The sequence below is a fragment of the Barbus barbus genome (assembly GCF_936440315.1).
Source record: "Barbus barbus genome assembly, chromosome: 18".
In the NCBI taxonomy this organism is placed as follows: domain Eukaryota; kingdom Metazoa; phylum Chordata; class Actinopteri; order Cypriniformes; family Cyprinidae; genus Barbus; species Barbus barbus.
In genome coordinates, this window is record NC_136746.1 from 2,069,051 (window position 1) to 2,090,402 (window position 21,352).

General features: G+C 38.7%; 1 protein-coding gene across 1 annotated transcript; it reads left to right on the forward strand.

The window, feature by feature from the left end:
* Positions 1–1,154: 1,154 nt before the first annotated feature.
* Positions 1,155–16,359, forward strand: gtf2a1l (general transcription factor IIA, 1-like; the record flags this gene model as incomplete). The annotated part of the gene is made up of 10 exons (XM_079439320.1): positions 1,155–1,343; positions 3,890–3,967; positions 5,443–5,544; positions 6,382–6,502; positions 7,434–7,480; positions 8,037–8,130; positions 9,356–9,705; positions 10,597–10,788; positions 12,026–12,115; positions 16,252–16,359. The coding sequence occupies 10 exons, from the start codon at positions 1,155–1,157 to the stop codon at positions 16,357–16,359; spliced, it is 1,371 nt and encodes a 456-aa protein (XP_079295446.1).
* Positions 16,360–21,352: the final 4,993 nt, after the last annotated feature.

Below are 21,352 nucleotides of genomic sequence, written 5' to 3' on the forward strand. Positions count from 1 at the left end.
AGCTTCTCTGTGATGGTATCCATATTGCGGTTAATAAAGGAAAATTGATGGATTTGGAGACCAGAATGGACAAAGAGAGTAGCCGTGAAAATTGGCATACGGCTACTCGCCCCAGGACCAAACAATCGCAATCTTATCTTCTTTCGGCTCCCTCACACCAGCACTGCCTCGGCCAAGGTCGCTGTTGAAAAAACAACCCCGGGAAGAGCACTGCAGTGAGACGCTCTTGCGTTTCTCCCCCCTTCCACAGACACCTGCGGATTGTTGACTCTGTCTGGGTCCTGATCATGGCTGTCTCGCCATCACATTCTGCGGACTGAGACAACTTGATTTCAAATATATACATACACACACACACACACACACACACACATATATACATTCACCTCTCCACCCCGGATCCCTCGCCTTCGCCACTTTGTACTGCCAGCCTGACAAGCGGGTCCGACCGGCGCCGAGAATGGCTGCAGGACTGAATGGCTGCTTGCCGGAACTGGATTACCTCCCCTGTTGCAGTCGTGTGGCTATGTTGTTGATTGACTGTGTGCTTTTTGTTGCTGGGGTGTTTTTCCTGTTCTCACACTGTACTCCCAAAGGAGCATAGTCTGTGAATAATTTTTTTTTCTCCCCCCTTTCCTCATGTCATGCTGTATTTCTTCCTCACTCTACAACAAATTCCTCATATGTGTAAACATACTTGGCGAATAAAGCTCATTCTGATTCTGATAATGAGGGACAACACAAAAGGGTCGGTTCTTAGGGAAATTTATTTAACGTAAAGGCTTAACATAAAGCAGAGAGAAAAAGTAATCAGGTAAACAAAACAAAAGGATAGAGTAACTGGACTGCCGCTGGGAACGCCACTGCATCAATCTGGTAAAGAGACGTCTTATAGGCCCGCTTGAATAGTCCACAGGTGTAGAGAATCTAATCACAAATCAAATACAAAAACACTTCCGAACCCTAGAGGGCGGACAAATCAGAGAATAGACAAATGATCCTAAAAAGAAAAGAAACCAAATTAAACTATACATGTAACATAGCCCCTCTCCTAAGGAGCGGCTTCCAGATGTTCCTCACATGGCTAGAGAAGTTCAGGAGGGAGGCGGAGTGGAGAACAGGGGCAGCGAGTTGAATGGTCCATGGAGTAGAAGATGGCCTTGAGACTGAGGCAGAGCCGGTGGAGCAGGGAGCAGGCAGGGCAGGAAGTCTTGGCAGAGCTGAAGACCACCAGGGCAGAGCTGAAGACCACTACAGCTGAACAGATGGGACCGAAGATCCTCACGGTGGAGATGAGCCCCAGGGTGGAGCTGAAGACCACTTCAGTGGAGCAGATGGTACAGGTAACCACCAAGGCGGATCAGCCGTGACTGGAATAGAGAGCACAGAGAGGTTAACAACTGCCTCTGTGGCCATAACAGGACAGGCTGAGAGGATGGCCTCCTTGGTCATGACAGGGCAGACCGAGAGCTCAGGGATGGTCTTCTTGCCCATGACAGGACAGGCAGAGAGTTCAGAGACAACCTCCTTGGTCGTTACAGAACACTAGTGGTACTCAGGCTCCCCCTAGTGGTATGCAGAGCAACCACTAAATTAAACAAATTTAATTCATTTAAATTTTTATCATTTTGTTTTATTTGTTTTTTTTTGTTAACATTTAAGTACAGTACAGTTTTGTTTAACTTCGGTACAACACATTGTAACTTAATCATCATTTCAGTTTTTTATTTACCTGTTTGTAAGCACAATGCAGTGTTAATTTTCAAACTGTCCATATTCTTATTAGGAATTAACATAAGTTTTTCAGTCATTATGATAGTCTGATATGTTGAGCAATAACAAATGTCCTCTCACATTTGTAAGATGGCATTGTAACCAATAAATGTTAACTGAAAAACATATGGTGGAGAGGGCATGTTGATTTGGTAGTTTGATTGATAGCTTTATATCAGATGATTTAATATGCCTAACCATTTTATCGTGTCTGTTTGGATCATAACGTGTTAACTCTTCTTCATTCAAAGCTTCGTAACATATAATCATCCAATGTAATTTTTAACAACTATTAACCCAAATAGTGTGAAATAACAGAATCACTATTTATCAAAGTAAAATTGTGCAAGTTTGAAAGTTGAGACATCCCACATAAAAGGTTAGTCTACAGGGGACAGATTTGGAATTCTACAGGCATTTTTCTCATCCCTACATTTTGATCAGTCATATGTAGTACTTATTTCACTTACTTTGTATTGTAATAATAATCAATATTATTCTATTAATGATCAGGCAAGTTTAATATATGATGGAAATCTGATCTTACTCTCTGGGATTTTGCTTATAGTTCGGTCGCCCCACTTTGAAAATGTCTCCTGTGCCCCTGGTTAGCATTCCCTAGAGCATTTCGCAGCTCACTTTCAGAGTTACTCTGAAACCCTCCACCTTCCCCTGCTCCACCTGTATAGAGCTGCTACAAGTTATTATACATGCTACTTGTGCAACAGCAGTGTGCCTTAAATACTCACAGCACAGTATCATCATATTTATTGGCAATAGCAAGTTCCTGTACTTGCAGCAGCAATAATCTACAACTACAGCAATAACTAACAGCAGCAGCAATTAACAGCAGCGTAGCAGATCTATTCTGCCAAGACCAAATACATTAACATATCCATTACCACGCTAAAATCTTAAGATATATCATGATAGACATGTAGAGTAAAGGTGGGCAACCATGATTTTTTTTTATTGCAGCATCACATTTTTTTGTTGCAGGCTACTGTATGTCCATGCCAGGCATTACATGTCAATCACAAATGTGTGAACTTGAGACCTGTAAGTGGGGTCTGAAAAAAAGTGGTGTACTCAGGTGATATGCCATCATGTGCTGATGCCTGGTAGCCAGGGTTTTCAAGACATTCTTGAAATTATGTGTGTGACTGTGATGAAGTAGATATCCCCGCTGGGTACAGCACGCACACACACAAACTTACGGCACCACATACACTAACCACGCTGATTCCCCTCCCCTCTGTTTGGTTGCCAGCCGAGCGGGTGCACACGCCATCTTGACAGCCCATGGACAGTTCACACATTACATTACCCTGTTCCAGATTCATCCCGACCATACATACTACATGCATTGTCTCGTTTGTCATGTATTTTGTGTTTGTTGGTCATGATTGTTTGGTGTGGTCAGTCTTTCTGGTGGCGCCGGCAAAAGCAAGCGATTGAGTGTCAACTGCTTATGACATCATCGTTGGTGCCGCGTCGGTGCACAGTGCTCAAAATCGGGCAAAACCATTTAAGGTGTTAAAGACTGACAAATGTGAAAGAGGAACACGGTCATGTGTGTTATTGGTTTTATTTAGTTTATTATGGTGAAGTGAGGTTTGGGGTTTATAAAATGTATTGTCTATACGTACAGAGATTGTTGGAAAATGTATTGTTTTATAAATAGTACGTCCAAAGAGGGGCGGAGTCTGGCCTATAAAAAGGGAGGCCAGACTCACATTTATCACTTGTTAACCAAGTCGAATGCGAGCGTGCAATAGTAGTGCTGTGAGCAAACACCCAGCGAAGAGAGTATACCGAGGATACCCTTTGTGTATTTTTTGTAGATTGTTTTCCAGTTTGTGGTTTCTTTGCTACTTTGTATTTTTATGGGTCTTTGGTGGTTACACTGTATATATTTCTACACGGCATCACTCGTGCACTTTTGTATATATGCGGTGATGTAAATAAACTATACCTTGCACAAAAGTGCTTTTGTGGGTAGAGCCATCATTTTACATCTTTTACGGACACTTTCTACGTCCCAAGCGAGTTGGGGGGAGTCTCGCAGTATCACAGTCATGTATCACCCTTTTGAAAAAGCTGTGTTTTTCCTCAGATCTCATGGTCCATAGATGAACCAGAGGCCCAAAACACTTTGTCAGTTCAGGATAGTGCTCCACATAATGGTGCTTGGGTCTGAGTTTAAAGTCTGGAAACACTGCTTTGAGAACCTGTCTGTGATCACTAGTCTGCATGTACTGGATGGACTCGTCTGTGAAAAATGGAGACAACACTAGCTGCACAAGTTCTTTAAGGTCCATCAATTTAGCCCATGCTTCATCTCCTTCAGGGACTTTATTTTACTCCTACCATAAGAGGTAATAATCTCAGCAGAGTGGAATTTTCGTGCCTATTTATCCATTTAACATCCTTTTTAGAAGTTTCTTTAAAAAAGAAAGAAATAAAGAAATTATTGACCCCAAACTTTAGAATGGTGTATTGTAATACAAAATCTATATTTTGAATAAACAGTTCTTTTTAACTTTTTATAGGCTATATCAAAATGATCACCGGTCCCAAACAATATTAAGCAGTACAACAGTTTTAACACTGATTATAAATCAGCATATTGTTTCTGAAGATCATGTGACACTGAAGACTGGAGTAATGATGCTGAAAATACAGCTTTGAAATCACATGAATAAATTATATTTAAAAGTATATTAAAATAGAAAACTTATTTAAAATTGCAATAATATTTGACAATATTTTTTGTAAAATACTATTCAGTATTTTTTTTTTATCAAATAGACACAGCCTTGATGAGCATAAGACTTCTTTGGAAAACTTTACTGATCCCAAACTTTTGAAAGGCAGTGTATTATACTGTAAAAAATATTTTCTACATCCATAGATGGTGAAATGCTGAATTAGGAATGCTGAAAGGCCTTATGCTGAATTATGTCTATGGATGGCACACAAACAACGTACATTTAAGCCATCACAATAATAATTAAAAGGAGATCAAGTAGAAAATACAACATTACTTTAATAATAATAATAATAATAATAGCGAAAAAATCAGCAAATTAGAATACTTAAGAGACTTTGGAGAGGCAGTGCACAGCCAGCACCTCACAGATGGAATGGCAAAGATAACTGAATTATAAATGCCACCATATAGAATTAAACTTGTATGATGACCCGGCAGCTCAAGCATTTCCATAGGATCTATTTTTTATATATATATATATATATATATATATATATATATATATATATATATATATATATATATATATATATATATATATACACACTTATTGTCGAATTGATTCTTAAATACAGTCGCTGTCGTCAGCAGAAACACTTTTACCTGCAAGCGCCAATCCACGCGCATCTCAAACAAGCCGGGCTTCTGCTCCTCGCTGATCGTTTGTGATTTATGCGTCGCCGTCTCGCAGAGTAGCATCGGTGTCTTATTTACTGTGTGTAACGAATTTAAAGAAGATCAGGGGTTCATAAGCTCTTAATTGACGCCAGCTGTGTCAGTTGAAGGCATGATGCTGTCAAACACCAACACTCTGGTGAGTCAGGAACGCTATCAAACGCGTTGAGTTCGTGTGAAAGTGATCAGAGATTTGAGATACAGTGTGATTGATCGTTCAGCCGAAGCTGTATCTGTCCGTCATCGAGGATGTGATTGAGAGCATCAGAGAGCTGTTTCATGATGAAGGAGTGGAGGAACGAGTGCTGGACAACCTCAGACAGGTAACAGTCAACTATTAACAAAAGACTCGTTTTGGGTCGCGGAAGGGGGACACGATTATTTCATATGTCATATAAGCCAGGGGTAGAAAAATACACAGGCTATAAGGCTCATATATATGCACGTTTAATCATTAAAAAACACACACACGATCTTATTGCTAAATGAGGTGATTCTGCTGTCAATTAAACCTTTGAAATCCCAATCACATCGAGATATTTAGCGCAGCAGCTCATCGTGTTAAGCTTTATGCTTGAAACAGTGTTACAAAGAGTCTACTCAGCAGGCTACATTTCTGTTGCAAACTTTAAATAATAACGAAATTACTGGGATAAAAGTTTATAGTCCAGGACCCGTATTCACAAAACATTTTATCTTATCACTAAGAGTTCTCCTAAATAGCAGTAAAAGGTTTTTAGCTAAGAATTTTCTCTTAAACCTATTTACAAAGCTGCTGAGACAAACTTTTACTAAGGAATAGAGAGAAGTCTTAATCTCAGAGTAAGGGTTGAGCTCGTTGCTATGGATCATGTCAGCATGCTTATTAACTATGCACACAGTGATTAGATATTATGCACACAGAGCCCTGATATAGACTCCGATGTTGCGAATATTAAAATTAGCCCCCCCCCCCCCCCCCCCCCCCACAATTTGTATAACCATAGTTTCAGTATAAATACCATGGGTAAACACTGGTTAGTGTAGCAACACCATAGTTAATTTGTGGTTACCATAGTTTAACTGTAGTAACCATGTTTTTCTGGTTTTATTTGAAGTAAATCCATGGTTAGTTTTCACAAGGGTAGTTGCCCTGATCTGTGTGTTTTACTGTGTTTCAGCTCTGGGAGTCAAAGGTCATTCAGTCTAAGGCTGTGGAGGGTTTCATTAAAGACAACAATCCATCCAATTTTGTTCTGCAGCTTCCAACAAACTACCCTCAGACTCTCCATAAACCCACTGGTCTGTTCTGCGTCTCAATCACAAGCGGTCTCATTTAGAAGGCTGTGCCCTCCGGAGGTTGCATTCGAAGGCTGCATACGTCATCATTTCAGAAAAGCAAGTAGGACACTCTGAATGCGACCTTCGAATACGATCTTCTTTCACAGGAATTCGGAGGATGCATGAGGTGTATCCTTCGCTGCTACAGATACCCCACAATTCTTTGCGTCGCCGTAATCAACCGTCGTTAATTTGAAAAACGTGGTGTGATGTGAAAAAATGATGTGGTGTTTACAACTTGCCTTAAATCCTCCGGTAAAAACAGATAAACTTTGTTCTCAATGTCCTCCTCCTTTTTTCTCTAACAGATGTCTGCTATATGTACACTGCAGCTCCTCAAACATTGAGCAAAATAAAACAAGTAAAAACTTATTTATCTTTTTCAAATTACTTTCCAAATTTAGAAATAATTTTCCTTCATTTAAGTATTTTGAGAGCACAACCATGTTCTAAATGTGTTGGCATAGCAACGTGATGCTTCCTATTTCCTTTCCGCCCGTCCTACAAAGGCCGTCTCGTTTAATTCTAGGTTGAGGACGCTTCGTATACGCATCCTACAGACGATGCGACCTCCGGAGGACGCAGCCTTCTAAATGAGACACAGCTACAGTGTGTTTTCAGTCCACAGCCAATGCAATCATCATATAAACACACCATTACAGCTGCTAGCATCAAGTTAAATGGTCTAAACGGCAATGGTTGACATGTTTGTAACAGTAGCAGTTCCTTCTGTGTGATTGTTTTGTTTTACCAGAGACCAGTGCCTCTAGTTGAATGAACTTATGCAGGGTTTCAGTTAATGTGATCTCATTCACTGATCATCACCTGTGATCAGTGTCTCTCTGTTTTGTTTCTGTTCATTTCTATTTAATGTTTTCCTGTATGTTCTCAGTTGTTATTCCAGCAGCTCAGAATGTGCCGAGTTTCTCCTCCAAAGCAGTAAGTCAACAAACACAGACCGTCTGTACAGGATATGTTTCACATGCACTTTCACTGGTATTTAAGGTCACTGGTTTTTCAGATGATCATGTTCAGTAATCAGCGTTGAACCTCTTGAATTGTCTATCCAGTGATTCATACTTGATCCTATGAAGCTGCTGTAAATTTGATCATGAATTTCTAAGGCTCTAAATGATCAACCTTTGCTGTTCAACCTGTTTCACTCTCAATCTCCTCATGTCTTCTGTCGTCTGATTGACAGTTTTCTATCCAGTAAAAGTTCTTTTAAGTTCAAGCTGCAGAATGTCATCATATAAACAACAGCATCTGCAGCAAATTCATTTTTTTATATATCAGACTATATGAGCCATAAAAGCCTGAAGTATCAAATATGATGTTAAACAAAATGCATGCTTTTTTTAGATTTTATTTTTAATGTTTTTGTTTAAAGGTTTAATAAACCTTTAAGATCTTACTGAATTCCTGTAGATGCTGATCTGCTCAGGTGAATTTTTGAATGTGAAATGAAAGTGTACAGACTCTGCATGTGTTTCAGAGCAGCCGTGGTTCAGTCGCGACGTTCTCTCTGCCGGCTGGAATCACGTATCCGGTGCAGATTCCCGCAGGCGTCACACTGCAGACGGCCTCAGGTCAGACTCTCTCTAACACACACACACACTCATGCTCCACAGAAGAGAAAGCATTTCACACCAAACCTCTGAGACCGATGGACTGAACACTCTGTCCTGTTTGGCGGCAGTGATGGAAATGTGTTGAATTCAATCCAGAGTAACACCACATGAGCAGTAGTGATGACGCTTCATGAATGATTCCTCACTCTGTCTGTAATCGTCCAAAGGGCTTCAAAACGTGAACAGAGATTGCAATAGTTGCACTTGATTGTACATCAGATTAGCAATGATCAGATTAGGACAGATGAGCGGCCAGTTGTTCAGAAAGTTTAATCTGGATCAGAATAATCCGGATTTGGAAATCCCATGTTTTGCTGTTCATGATCAGTTAACCAATCTTTTTTTCAAAAAACAAAATTGGATTGGATCACCCTGATCCAGATACACACTTTTTCAGATTTCCAAATCTGGATTACTAGTGCTCTAGGGAAGCCCCTGAAGGGTCATGAGGATGGAAACAATGAAATGGGGGAAAAATGCCAATATTTTGCATTGGATTTACAAAAATAACTACTTCTGACTGGTCCATCTCTGATTGTGCCAATTTAGTTTTCAATCAGTGATTAAAAATAAACTTTGTTAAATATTATATTTTTGTTTGATATTGACAGCTATTTGGGGATTTGGGAATATATTACATGTTACAAATGTTGTATTTTTTGGACCAGTTGTAAAGTTTTATTACATTTTTATTCCTGAAATCCACCCTTCTGCTAGGATCAGAATAATCCCGTTTTCTTTTTTTATCAAAAGTATCCCAATCTTACTATGGGCTGGTTTCACAGACAGGGTTTAGACTAAACCAGGATTAGGCCATAGTTCAATTAGGACATTTAAGTGATTTTTATTAAAATTAGAAAAAACATCACTGGTGTCCATCTTGAGACAAAACAAAGGCACTGATATGTTCAGTCAGTGCAAGTTTATTTCAGTTGAAACCGGGGGTATAAATTTTGAACAACACAAACCGAACAAAAACAAGATTGGATTTTGTGATCTAATCCGAATTCAGAATAATTTTTTCTTTTGAACAACCCATTTTCAAGTTTTGATCCTATCCGATGGCCAAAATACAATCAGATTACTTTTGAACAACTGGCCCCAGATGATTTCACTGACATGAGTTTTTGAATTTCAGTAAGCAGAAGAACGATCTGAAATTGCAGCATGACTGTTTCCTCAGGGCATTTCTATAAGGTGAATGTCCCTGTGATGGTGACGCGAGGAGCTCAGCATGTGCTGAACCCGCTGTCTCACCCCGCGGCTCTGACCCATCGGTCCGATCCGGGTCCAGCAGCCTCAGTGTGTGAGACGCCGCCGAACCTCCAGAGCGCTGACAGAGCCGCGCCGCCTGCCTCTGATGCTCAGAGCGAGTTCACTCTGGACGGCATTGAGTTCAGCCCGCAGCCCGTCGAGACACCGCCGGCTCAGGCACTGTCTCACCACCAGACAGAAACCGCCTTCAGAGAGCAGGACAGAGCCGCTGAGGAGTCCACTGCTGTTCCAGTCCTGCAGACGACTCCTGACCTCAAGGTAAACCACAGGACAACTCCACAAACACCGGAGAACATGACAGCAGTGCTGCTTTATAGTCATTACGACCTCCAGACAGTGACAGCAGACACATTCCATATTCCACCTGAGCAATACACAACACCTCTCAGAACTGCACATACGGAAATGTGTGGCAATATCAAATATCCATATATTAAATACATGTTTTATATATGCCCTATCCATATATGAATCCTACTAGAAAATGGAACAATTTTATATATTCACATAAGTCTACACCATACAAAAATGTTTTTTTTTTAATTATGTGTTATACAAATTAGACATATAGCAAATTACTTGTGATGCTGGAGCACAAACCCAGTCTTAAGTCGCTGGGGTATATTTGTAGCAGTAGTCAAAAATACATTGTATGGGTCAAAATTATAGATTTTTCTTTTATGCCAAAAATCATTAGAATATTAAGTAAAGAGAAAGATATTTTGTATAAGAAATTTGTAAATGACTTCTCAAATCCTTTCAGCTGTAAATAGCTCATTTGTGCTTTTATAATTCTGTCTGCAAATGTTTTCTCTATTTCTATTGCTATATAGTTATTCTTTTATTCATTGTCTATTCTATTTATTATTAGTGTTATTTAATTGTATTACTTTAAATGATATGTACACTGAAACTACACTTATGTAACTGAAAGTCTGTGAGATTTGGGATCTGAGAAGAGAACTTCATATGGGTTACTTTGAGATGACAGGAGTGTGAGTAAATAAGAGATTTTTCATTTCCGTTCACCTGGAAAAAACAAACAAAAAAAACTGTCCTCACGTAGTCTTGTAGTTCTAGTGAATCAGTAGAAACACTGCTGCTGAGAGATTGTGGTTATAAACACAGAATCTGATCATGTTTCCTCAGCTTGAGACGGAGCTGCAGACCGACCTCAACTTCAACCAGCTGCTGGACATCACACAGCTGGACGGAGTCGCTGACAGCAGCTCGGACACGGAGGAAGATGATGATGATGATGTTGATCTGGGGCTCGTTGGAGAGAAAGAGTTTCTGGGAATGATCAATGCCACTGAGGAAGAGGAGCTGGAAGAGGAAGAGGTAATGACAGCACTTACACTGAAGCTGTCTCTTAGTCAGCGTGTTTTTTCGTTGTTAGAAATGTAAGCTGCATGCAGTTCATAGATGTTCTAGAAGTTATTTTTGGTTGAAATAAGGTTGTTACGATATCACAATTTTTGATACCATTGAAATATCTTTCGAATTTCCACGTTTGTGTGTGTATGAGCCATGAGAAAGAGCTGAGCTGTATGTGCTCATCCTTTGTAAGAGTGTACACTGAAACTGCACAAACACTTATAAATCTCAAGGCTCAAAAACATGCAAATGGTAAAGATTTGTGTGGATGCAGCACTACAATATCACAGGAGACTGCCTGTGATTGAGAGAATCCAAAATCTCTACTGGCTGACACATTTCTACTGGTTCATCACATCAGCCAGCCCTAGTGCCCACTACAGATAGCAGGCAAACATTTTTGCTCATAATTATTTGTCCTACAGTGATGGTTGATGGGAATCAGATCTTGGTGACTGGAGCAGATGTTGAACCACATAAAGAGGCGATTCAGAGTGCTGATATTATACACACACTGGAAATATGCTGTTATGACTAGTACTGTTAACCCTTTATTAAACCATGCAAAACATTTCTGTTGAGAGATTTAAAATAATTTTACAATAGTTGATTGTGCCTGCAGAGTATATTTTATAATAAATATATAATAAATAATTATAATAAAGTTAAATCATAGAGTAGTTTATACCTTTTATATATTTCAGAAATATGAACATATCTAGATTTGTGCATCAATGTTTCTATGTGTACTGTGTTATGATGAGTACAAATATACATTGAAACTTGCCAAAGATGTGGACTGATCAGTCGTATGCTAGGGGAAGTCGTGGCCTAATGGTTAGAGAGTTGGACTTGTAATCCAAAGGTGTTCACTGCTGTGTGTGTGTGTGCACTTTGGATGGGTTAAATGCAGAGCACGAATTCCAAGTATGGGTCACTTCACTTTCACTTTCAGCATGCTGGATCACAGACAACAAACCGCATTAACTCAAGCCAATCAAAAGTAATAATCACCACATACACCACCAGACTTTTTCAGCATACTGTTGTTACTAGTGACATAAAATAACCATGGAATCATCTTTTTTTTTTGTTAACGAAGTGTCAGAAAGAACCACTTTCCCGGCCTCAGTAGTTATTCCAGAATTCTTGATTATTATTTTCAACTTCTGATGCAGTTTAATGAATATGTCTTTTTCAGGATCCGTTGAACTCTGGAGATGACGTGAGTGAACAAGACATCCCAGAGATCTTTGACACGGAGAATGTCATCGTGTGCCAGTATGACAAGGTAAAGGAATGAGAGATTTCCTGAAAGAGGTGAAAGAGATCAGCCTGTAGAATACTCTGGATAAAGATGAACGCTGTTGGATTAGACCACCATGTTAATACAAGCAAAATGAAATCAAAGCAAGCTGGTGTCTTGAGAGCGATTCTTTAAAGTTTAAACTGAGTCTGAAATTTCCGCACGTTAAAAAATAAATACGACCTCACGTTGTGTCAATCAGGTTTACACACTGCCTCCGAAACTTTCGTCCGTCATAAACTTGGATCGGGTTCAATTTTCTGCGTTTTTACAAAATAATTTTGGCAGATGTGTATTTTGTAAAAAATACAGAAAAACTGTAAACACATTTACAGAACAAACTGTCAAATTTACAGTATAAAACTGTAATTTGCAAACAAGTAAATTCAACACCACACACTGCAACTAAAGCCTGTTTTTTACATTTAACATGCCTACAGCCACCATAATAATGCAGGTGAAAGAAAGACACATGAAGAATCAAAGCTCATCACAAGTAGCTTCACCACAAGCAGAAGTATATACTAATATATTGAAGGTGCACAGAGTCATTCATGCAAACACTAAACACCATCATGGTAACACACATGATACCTAAATAATGCAATAAACTTTCATTAAACAACAGAAGATGTAACATAAAGCCCAAATGTACATAACTGATCACAAAAACTATTAAAAAACATGATTATTTAAACAAAATGCTTTCAAATGTGGAGTGTCACGCAGGGAATTCTGGGAATAACAGTTTACAGTTCTTGACTAAATTATACATTTTATTTTTTACTTCTAAAAACTGTATTTTTGTAACAAATACAATTAACAGCATTTTACTGTAAAATTACATGAAATATCTGGTTAGATCTTTTACCGTTTTTCCCTGTGTCCTGAGACCCAGCTGTGGAGTTGTTGCCTATGTAGAGGACATTCTATTTCAGTGAATTTCTCTGAGACCTCACGTGTCACAGTTATAAGTCTGGGTGTCCTGTACAGAGCACATTCAGGGCTTTATAGAGATACTAAATGATTGGACGTTTCACCAGGACCACACCCTCTCCTAGGTCTTTAAAGATGGCTAAATTTAATTTAGTGAAACATTTTACATCCTTATGGAAATATGATTATATTTTGTAATTGTCATTTAAATCTGAATAATTTTCTAATTGTTTGTCATAAAGCAACATCTCAGGAAAATATTATGGGTTTTCAAATTCAAATATGACTTCCTGTTATGAATCGGGACATCATTTCATACATGTCCACTGTGGAAGACACCAGGAATAAAATGATGTTCATGATGCATTTTGGGAGACATGACAATTGAATAGGAAAATAAATTATATATCTGTTTTGTTATGAAATATTAGATATTATGTAAAACTGTCCAATTATTACTCCCATTATGACAATTATTTTTTCAACATGTTGTCCCAACAGCAACACATTAATATGCAAATTAGATACAGTGTAGATACACTGTGTTTCATGGGAAAACCAGTTTATGGAAATTTGTACAGACATATTGCATAAAACAAAATGGTATATCAAATCATTTTATATATTTTATAACATAGTTGAGAATCATCCTTAAACAAAGTTTAGAAGAAAAAAATCCTGAAACCTAAAAATGTATTGGTGATTTAAAAACAAATCCCATTGTTTTTGCCTTTTTGATGTCTATTCATGCCATTTTATTTTTAGGAAAACTGAGTCCTAGTGTCCTCTTCAGCGGACATAGAAAAAAATATTAATAAAATATAATTTTTCAAAAATGTTAATTTATTTTTTTTTCTAATGCTCTAAACAATGTAATGACATGAACAAATACTAAATTCACAAAGCTTTTTTTTGGGGGGGGGGGGTCTCAGGAGGATATAGTACAGGAACTCACTGTTAACATATTAAGTTTTTTTTTTTTGTTAAAATTACCCTTTTTTTTTTTTTTTTTACAGTGAAGCATTTTGAGAGGTGTTTTGACAATTCAAAGCCACCGTACAAGCAAACACCACAATCCAGAATGGCATCTGACAATAAGTTGATCCACTTCGTCTCGCAGCACAAAGCACCATAAAGATCCTTGCACACCGAGTTCACAGAAATTGGTGGTCTTCTTTTTAATATGTGCCTCTAGTATCACTAGCAAAGCATCAAACTGAGCCACTGGCATCCTGAAGTAAACTTTGAATCGCCGTGATATTCCCGCTGCTCCTTAATAAGGAGGTGGAAATCTAAGGATTGTATGGACCCAATATTTCCTTTCTTTTTCTCTTTTTAAGAAGAGAGAGGACAATAAAATCATCCGCACTACTTGATGACTCCATTTAGTATAGTTTTGTGAATCTTTTCGCAAATAATTAATTCGCATCGGACTCGGTGTGCAAGGTTTCTGTGAGTGACACATTTTTAGGATGACATGAAAAACGCACGCAAATTTCAGACTCTGTGTGCAAGGACTTCGCTTTTATGGGTTCATAGATTGGCTGATGGAGACAGCGTCACACTGAGAAACTGACTAGTTTATGGGGCTGGGATGAATGAGGCAAATGATTTCTTTGTCTGGATTGATGAATCTTTCTCATGAGCGCATCCTCGCATCTGTTGGCATTCATGTTGATGAGGTTTGACTGCAGTTAAACAGATGAAGACTAATAAAGCAGCAGCCGCTGATGGTGTTCCATGTGGAAATGTCTTATTTCAGTTACTAAAAAAACCCTAATGTTAGTATTAATCTTAATAATCATAGACCTGTAGCCTTGACATCACGCATGCTGAGGTGTTTTAAAGGTTATAATGGTTAAAATGGTATAATGGTTCATTAAAGTTATAATGGTTGGTCATCTCACAGGACTTTAAGACCTCTTATAGTTGGCCTACATCTTACTTACAGCCACCTGGAGACAACAGCAAGTTCTATCACATATAATTTTTTTTTTTTTTTTTTTTTTTTTTTTTTTTTAGAGGATACTACGAGAATTGGATTCTGTTTATAGTTTTTAGAAATGTGTCTTTGTTAAATATTCAATGAATGGTTTGGGGGAAAAGGCCAGCTGAATCCATTACAGAGCTACCAAAGATTAGTGGATGAAGACATTTAATGTGTTGATCTGCAAATACAGTAGGTTAACATTTTATTGCCAAAACATACTAATATTTTAACACATAATGATTTTAAAATACTGAAGTGTAATGTTTGGGAGTGTCTATTTACACTAAGTGCAAATAGGCCACCTTGTTGGCAGAGGCTATTTGCACTAACTCCGTCCACCGACGTGTGATTGGGCAAGTCAACACTGTAAAAGACATTCGTCAAACATCAGTTCTCAATGTTATTGCATACTGTTTTATGATGTACTACAATATTGAGGAGCAGATAATTGCCACTACTTGCAATAATTAGTCAAATTGGCAGAAAATCCTGTTATTTTAACAAAAATACTGCTATTTTCACTTGGTGTAAACAGAATCCATTGCTATTTGCACTTAGTCTAAATAGCACCCACACTGCAAAAAATGGCTTGTCTTATTTAGTATTTTTGTCTTGTCTTGACAAAAATATTAAGTAAGAGAAGCCATTTTTTGCAGTGCATCACTAAGAAAATATGCTATTTTCATTGTGTAAATAGAATCTATCGCTGTTTTCACTTAGTGCAAACAGCTGCTGCTGTTTTGTTCAGTTAGAACTATTCTGTCCTTAGAGATGGAAATAATATTACAGTGTACAGTAAGCGTAACCCATAGAGACAGAAGATAGTGATCGGATATGGATTGGATAATCAGTCTGTGGTTTTCAGATATAAATCTAGTGTACGATTCTGACCGTGAATAGAAGCTGCTATTCTTTATCTGAACCCACATGAGTGAGAAATGCTAATGTCAATGTATCATTTTCATTATCTGTGAATGTTGACGCCAGCAGTAACCAAAGCAGATGAAGACTAGAACGACTACACAAACACCTGCTGTGTTACCAGAATAATGTACTAAATCTCTATCAGTTTGTTTTTTAGTCATATACCTTTAGCACAAATCTCCCTGACAAAACACTTTGAGGAAAGTTCATTAAAACGGCACTATTTTGATTTTTTTTTTTTTTTTTAATTTTGAATCTGTTTGTTTTACAGATTCACCGTAGCAAAAACCGCTGGAAGTTTTACTTGAAAGATGGAGTCATGTGTCATGGAGGGAAAGACTATGTTTTCTCGAAGGCTGTGGGGGAGGCAGAGTGGTGACGGGAAAATATCCTAATGACACAATTACTGCTCTACAAGTGTTTATCTAATCTTGCATAGTAATTATAACTTGCGTCATCTTATGATTGCATTTGTTTTTCTTCATATGAGTTTGTGACTGTTCTGATACAGAAAATAGTGTTGGTGCTTATTGAGTTAAAAAAATATATTTATAGAATAAAGATAAAGTAGTAGTTTTTCATTATATAAGATTCTTTGTGTTTTTTGATTAATCTTGAAGCTGGACTTTTTTGTTTATTCTAAAACAAACATTAAAATACTGATTTCAGACCAGTCTGCTATTTGCTGCTTTTCTTAAAAAAAAAAAAAAAAAAAAAAAAAAAACTGGGTAAGAAACTTGACCTTCTAAAACTAAAGTCTCAGAGAAATGCTGTTTTTCCTCCAGCGCTCCTAACGGACTCCTTGAGGACAGTGGTGGAAGTTTGTCTTATTTCTCTTATGTACACGTTCAAGCCTGATGCTGAAGGAACCTTCACTGCCGAAAGATCCTCTTGCAGAAGTACACTGTAAATGCACATACTGTAAATGAATGTGCAATAGTGACGTTTAACTGCCTGTAGACAGTTTCCTTGATGATCAGCTGAACTTTAAAGATCATATTGCAAAAACAACACGATCATGCAGGTTCACACTACACAACATAAAAGACCTTGCAAAAAAAAGACTTGGGAAGCTATAGCAGAATGGAACTGAATTCCTTCCACGGTGACACAGGTGTCACAAACACTAGTGATTATCTGGAAAGGTCTTTTTAAAGCATTATCCCTTACTTTCAACTCAGGAAGTCCCTAAGTGACATATAATGAACAAGTCATGTGACAGTGTACTTTTTTTTTTTTTTTTTTTTTTTTTGCCATGGCAACATTCACAAAATGGTGTTCTGTCTGGTTCGCACATGTTGCAGTGTCAGCAATTTTTTAAAAATGCTTGTTTTTGTTACTAAAGGTATGTTTCAACCCATGCAACAATTCTAATGTTTTAATGACACATCCTAGATTACACTTAGCCTGATTTTAATACATTTATTGAACAAATTGATATAAAACAAGTTATGAAGATATTGTGGTCACATATGTCACATCGGGCTGTTAACCTTAAAACAGTAGGTGGAATTTTGATGTGACGAATTTGTCACGTTAGTAAAAATGGTAATAATTAATGCTCAATTATTTTTGTGTTATATATTTCTGCTCATTTGAAAGCAATATTTTAACTAATGTAAACAAAAATAATGTCAAAATGAATTACATTGTTAATGAAATGTATTTCGAAACTATTTTGCATACCTGTAACAAGATCTTTATATCATATGTTGGTCCCATTTTAAGGTTATTTTATCTTTTTTGTAGTGAGAATAACATGAATAGATTCATAAATGGGTCACAGTTATGTGGTTTTGAAATATGTTGTGGCAAAGCAAATAAAATGCAAAAACCGTATTACTACTGACAAAGGTTTTTGTTTTATCTTCCCGGAAAGTAATAATTTTGAAATATGTTGTGGAAAAGCAAATATCAAAAAAAAAAAACAGCGAGTTTGTCTCATGAGAAAGGCTATTATATTCTCCTGTGAGTGTCTTGTTTTGCTTATTTGGACAAAGCAATAATTACTCCACGCTGACAGTAGGTTTTAATGACTGGAAAAATGCAGCTGTATGCTTGTCTGAACATGAGGGTTCGGATAGCCATTAGAAGACCATGATTCATTTTGTTCATCGCAGAAATACTGATAGATATCAAATAGATTCAGCAGTTACACAATAGTTTTGAATGTAAATACTGGAGAAGCGTCTTTAAAAGAGTGGTTGTTGTGGTGAAACTGCCATCCATCTGAAAGCACAGAACTGTGCGGACAGCCAAACTAGAGAAACGGTGATTCACCACAGATTCCACGCCCACACCGACTTCAGAGAGAAGCGTCTCGCTACAGCCTACAAGATCCAGATCCAACTCTTCCCACCTGCCTATACCTAAGCCTACCCATCTCCACCCCATGATCCCTAAAGCCACCGCATCTCCTCCCCTAAACATACCCATCTCCACCCCCTAGATGTGGATCCAACCACGCCCCCTGGATGTTGTGGACTGCAGCGAGCCCTACTTGACTTCGGATCGATCGATTGCTTCAGTCTGTTCCTGTCTGTTGTGCTGCTGAGAGGTTTGCGATTGTAGCTCTGCTTTTTTATTGAATCTTTACCTTACTTTCACTCTCTATTGTTTAAAGTGACAATATATAACTTAATTCCCACCATATTTCTGGTATTATCTATCAAACTAATCTAATTTGATCGTTCGCTTTTAAAACCCCAAGTGCAGCGCGTTAGCATTCGTTAGCCAGTTAGCTTGTTACTCGCGGTTCCATTCGCGCCTATTATTGTTTTCTTTTTTCTCGCTCCATTTTCATTTCTCTCTCGCTCCGTTTTTCACAAGTTCATCAAACAACAGTGGTAAGTTAAGTTGGTATCATTCATCAATCACGTTGAGTAATGGCTTCTCCTGCTATTGTTGTTTGCACTGCTTGCCACATGTACAGTTTATCTATCTCTGTCGGCGAGGGATTCACATGAGATAAATGCAGGGAAATAGTTAGGCTGACAGAGAAGATTTACAACTAAGATGGCGCCGCTGGTGGCAGCCATTGTGCGTTGCTCTTCAGTGTTTGTACTCTTTTTCTTTGTTTTTCCTGTTTTTTGTTTTTCAAATACGATCAGTTTTACCAGGGATGAGCTGCTGAACATTCGGCAGAACACACCACAAAATCTTTTACCGGATTTAGATTTTTCGGACGTTTTGCTGGACATTGACCAGAGCTACGGCTCTGCCAACTACAAAAGCTACAGGAGGCGCAGGCGGGGGAAGTGAGCCGGCGCGCTTGTGAAGCTTCGACAGCCCGGATTTCGAATGACATTGCCTAGCATCCATCTAGCGACTCTCCGCTCTCTACCCAACAAAACGGATGAACTCCTTTTGCTCTCCCGGACAAACAAGGATTTTTCTAACTCTGCTGCCCTGTGTTTCACGGAAACCTGGCTAAATGGCGACATACCAGACTGCGCGATTCATCTGCCTAATTTCATGCTGATCAGAGCAGATCGCGACGCGGAATTAACGGGGAAATCGCGCGGCTGCGGGACGTGCTTTTACATCAATGAACGGTGGTGTACAGATGTAACTGTGTTAAAGAAGATGTGCTGTTCAGATCTAGAAACACTCTTCATTAACTGCAAGCCGTTCTATTTGCCGCGGGAGTTCTGCTCGTTCAATGTGAGTGTTTACATTCCACCGCAAGCGCACGTGAGCTCAGCTTTACAGAAACTCGCTGATCAGATCACAGAAGGGCTTTTCACACTGCACTTAACCCCGGGTTATCGTCGTTCTAAACACCGCTTTTAACCCCGGGTAAAGAAACGCTTCACACCTGCAATTTGAAAGTGGCATTTTACCCGGGGTTATGAAACCCTGCTCTCAAGCAGGGTTAGCACCACATTTGTAGTGTTAACCCTGCATTGCCGTGCTAAGTTTGTTCAGTGTGAAATGGAGTGGTGTTTGCTTGTTGCTGCTGGACACTTCGCAACAGACAGCCAATCAGAAATTGAGCAGCGAGGCTTGTGTCACGCCAGTAACAGGAAACGCGCGTCGTGTAAACAGCAGTTGGTGAGAGAAAAGTAAGAAATGTCAAAAGACGGACAGCGTGTGAACTGGAGTGATGAGGATGAAGATATTATTACCTTAAAAGAAATTCCAAGAAATATTAACATACTTTGCTACGTGTTTTCTTTCTTTTGTATTTTAGTCTTTGTTTTCTTGCCTTTGTGCGTCTCATGAGGCTTAAAACGGCTAAAGACCTATGCGGCGACTTTTTTTTTTAATAACAGAAAAGACACGGGAAAAGCCGTGTAAACAGGTTGCCTGCTGTTTGTTCAATCAGTGATGGTAACAACGCAAATATGCAAATAAGAACGTTAATCCAGGGTTTAGGAATGTACAATGTGAAACGTCTGTTAATGAATATCCAGGATTAACAGTTAACCCCAGGTATAGTATGAGCAGTGTGAAACGTGATTACAGATAACCCAGGATTCCGCTTATCCGGGGTTTAGTATGACCCAGGGTTAACAATTTCAAGTGTGAAAAACCCTAGAGAGTGAGAAACAACACCTGGACTCTGTGTTCTCAGACTCATTCTCCGGACTCATTCTCAGGGACTTTAATAAAGCAAATCTCTCCCGTGATCAGTCAAAAATACAGACAGCACATCACATGTCCCAACAGAGACAGTAATATATTGGATCACTGTTACACAACAATAAAGGACTCATATCACTCGGTTCCACGGGCAGCTTTAGGACTCTCTGATCACTGTTTGGTTCATCTTATTCCGACCTACAGGCAGAAACTTAGATCTTAATACAGGCTTTGCAGATTTGTTAAAAGATGGACTAAATGAAACAGAGCGGGATTTACAAGCCTGTTTCTCTCTCACTGATTGGTCTGTTTTTGAAGCTGCTGCCACCGATCTGGACGAGCTCACAGAGACTGTAACATCTTATATCAGTTTCTGTGAGGATATGCGCATTCCTAACAGGACTCATCTAATCTACCAAAAATGACAAACCATGGTTCACTCCAAAACTCAGACAGCTCCGTCAGGCCAAAGAAGATGCTTACAGAAAGGGGGATAAAGTCTTGTATAAACAAGCCAAATACACACAGGAAAAGGAGATCAGAGTGGCAAAGAGGAATTATTCTGACAAGCTAAGGAACAAATTATCTTCCAGTGATCCTGCTTCAGTGTGGAAAGGTATGAAAGATGTCATCAGTTACAAGACACCATCCCCCAGCACTCTGGAGAATCAACAACTGGTAGACGACTTGAACGAGTTCTATTGTCGTTTTGAAATATCACCCCACAACCGCCCTGAACACCTCTCTACACAACCATTAACACCTCCAGCAACCCTCCTCTCCCCCAC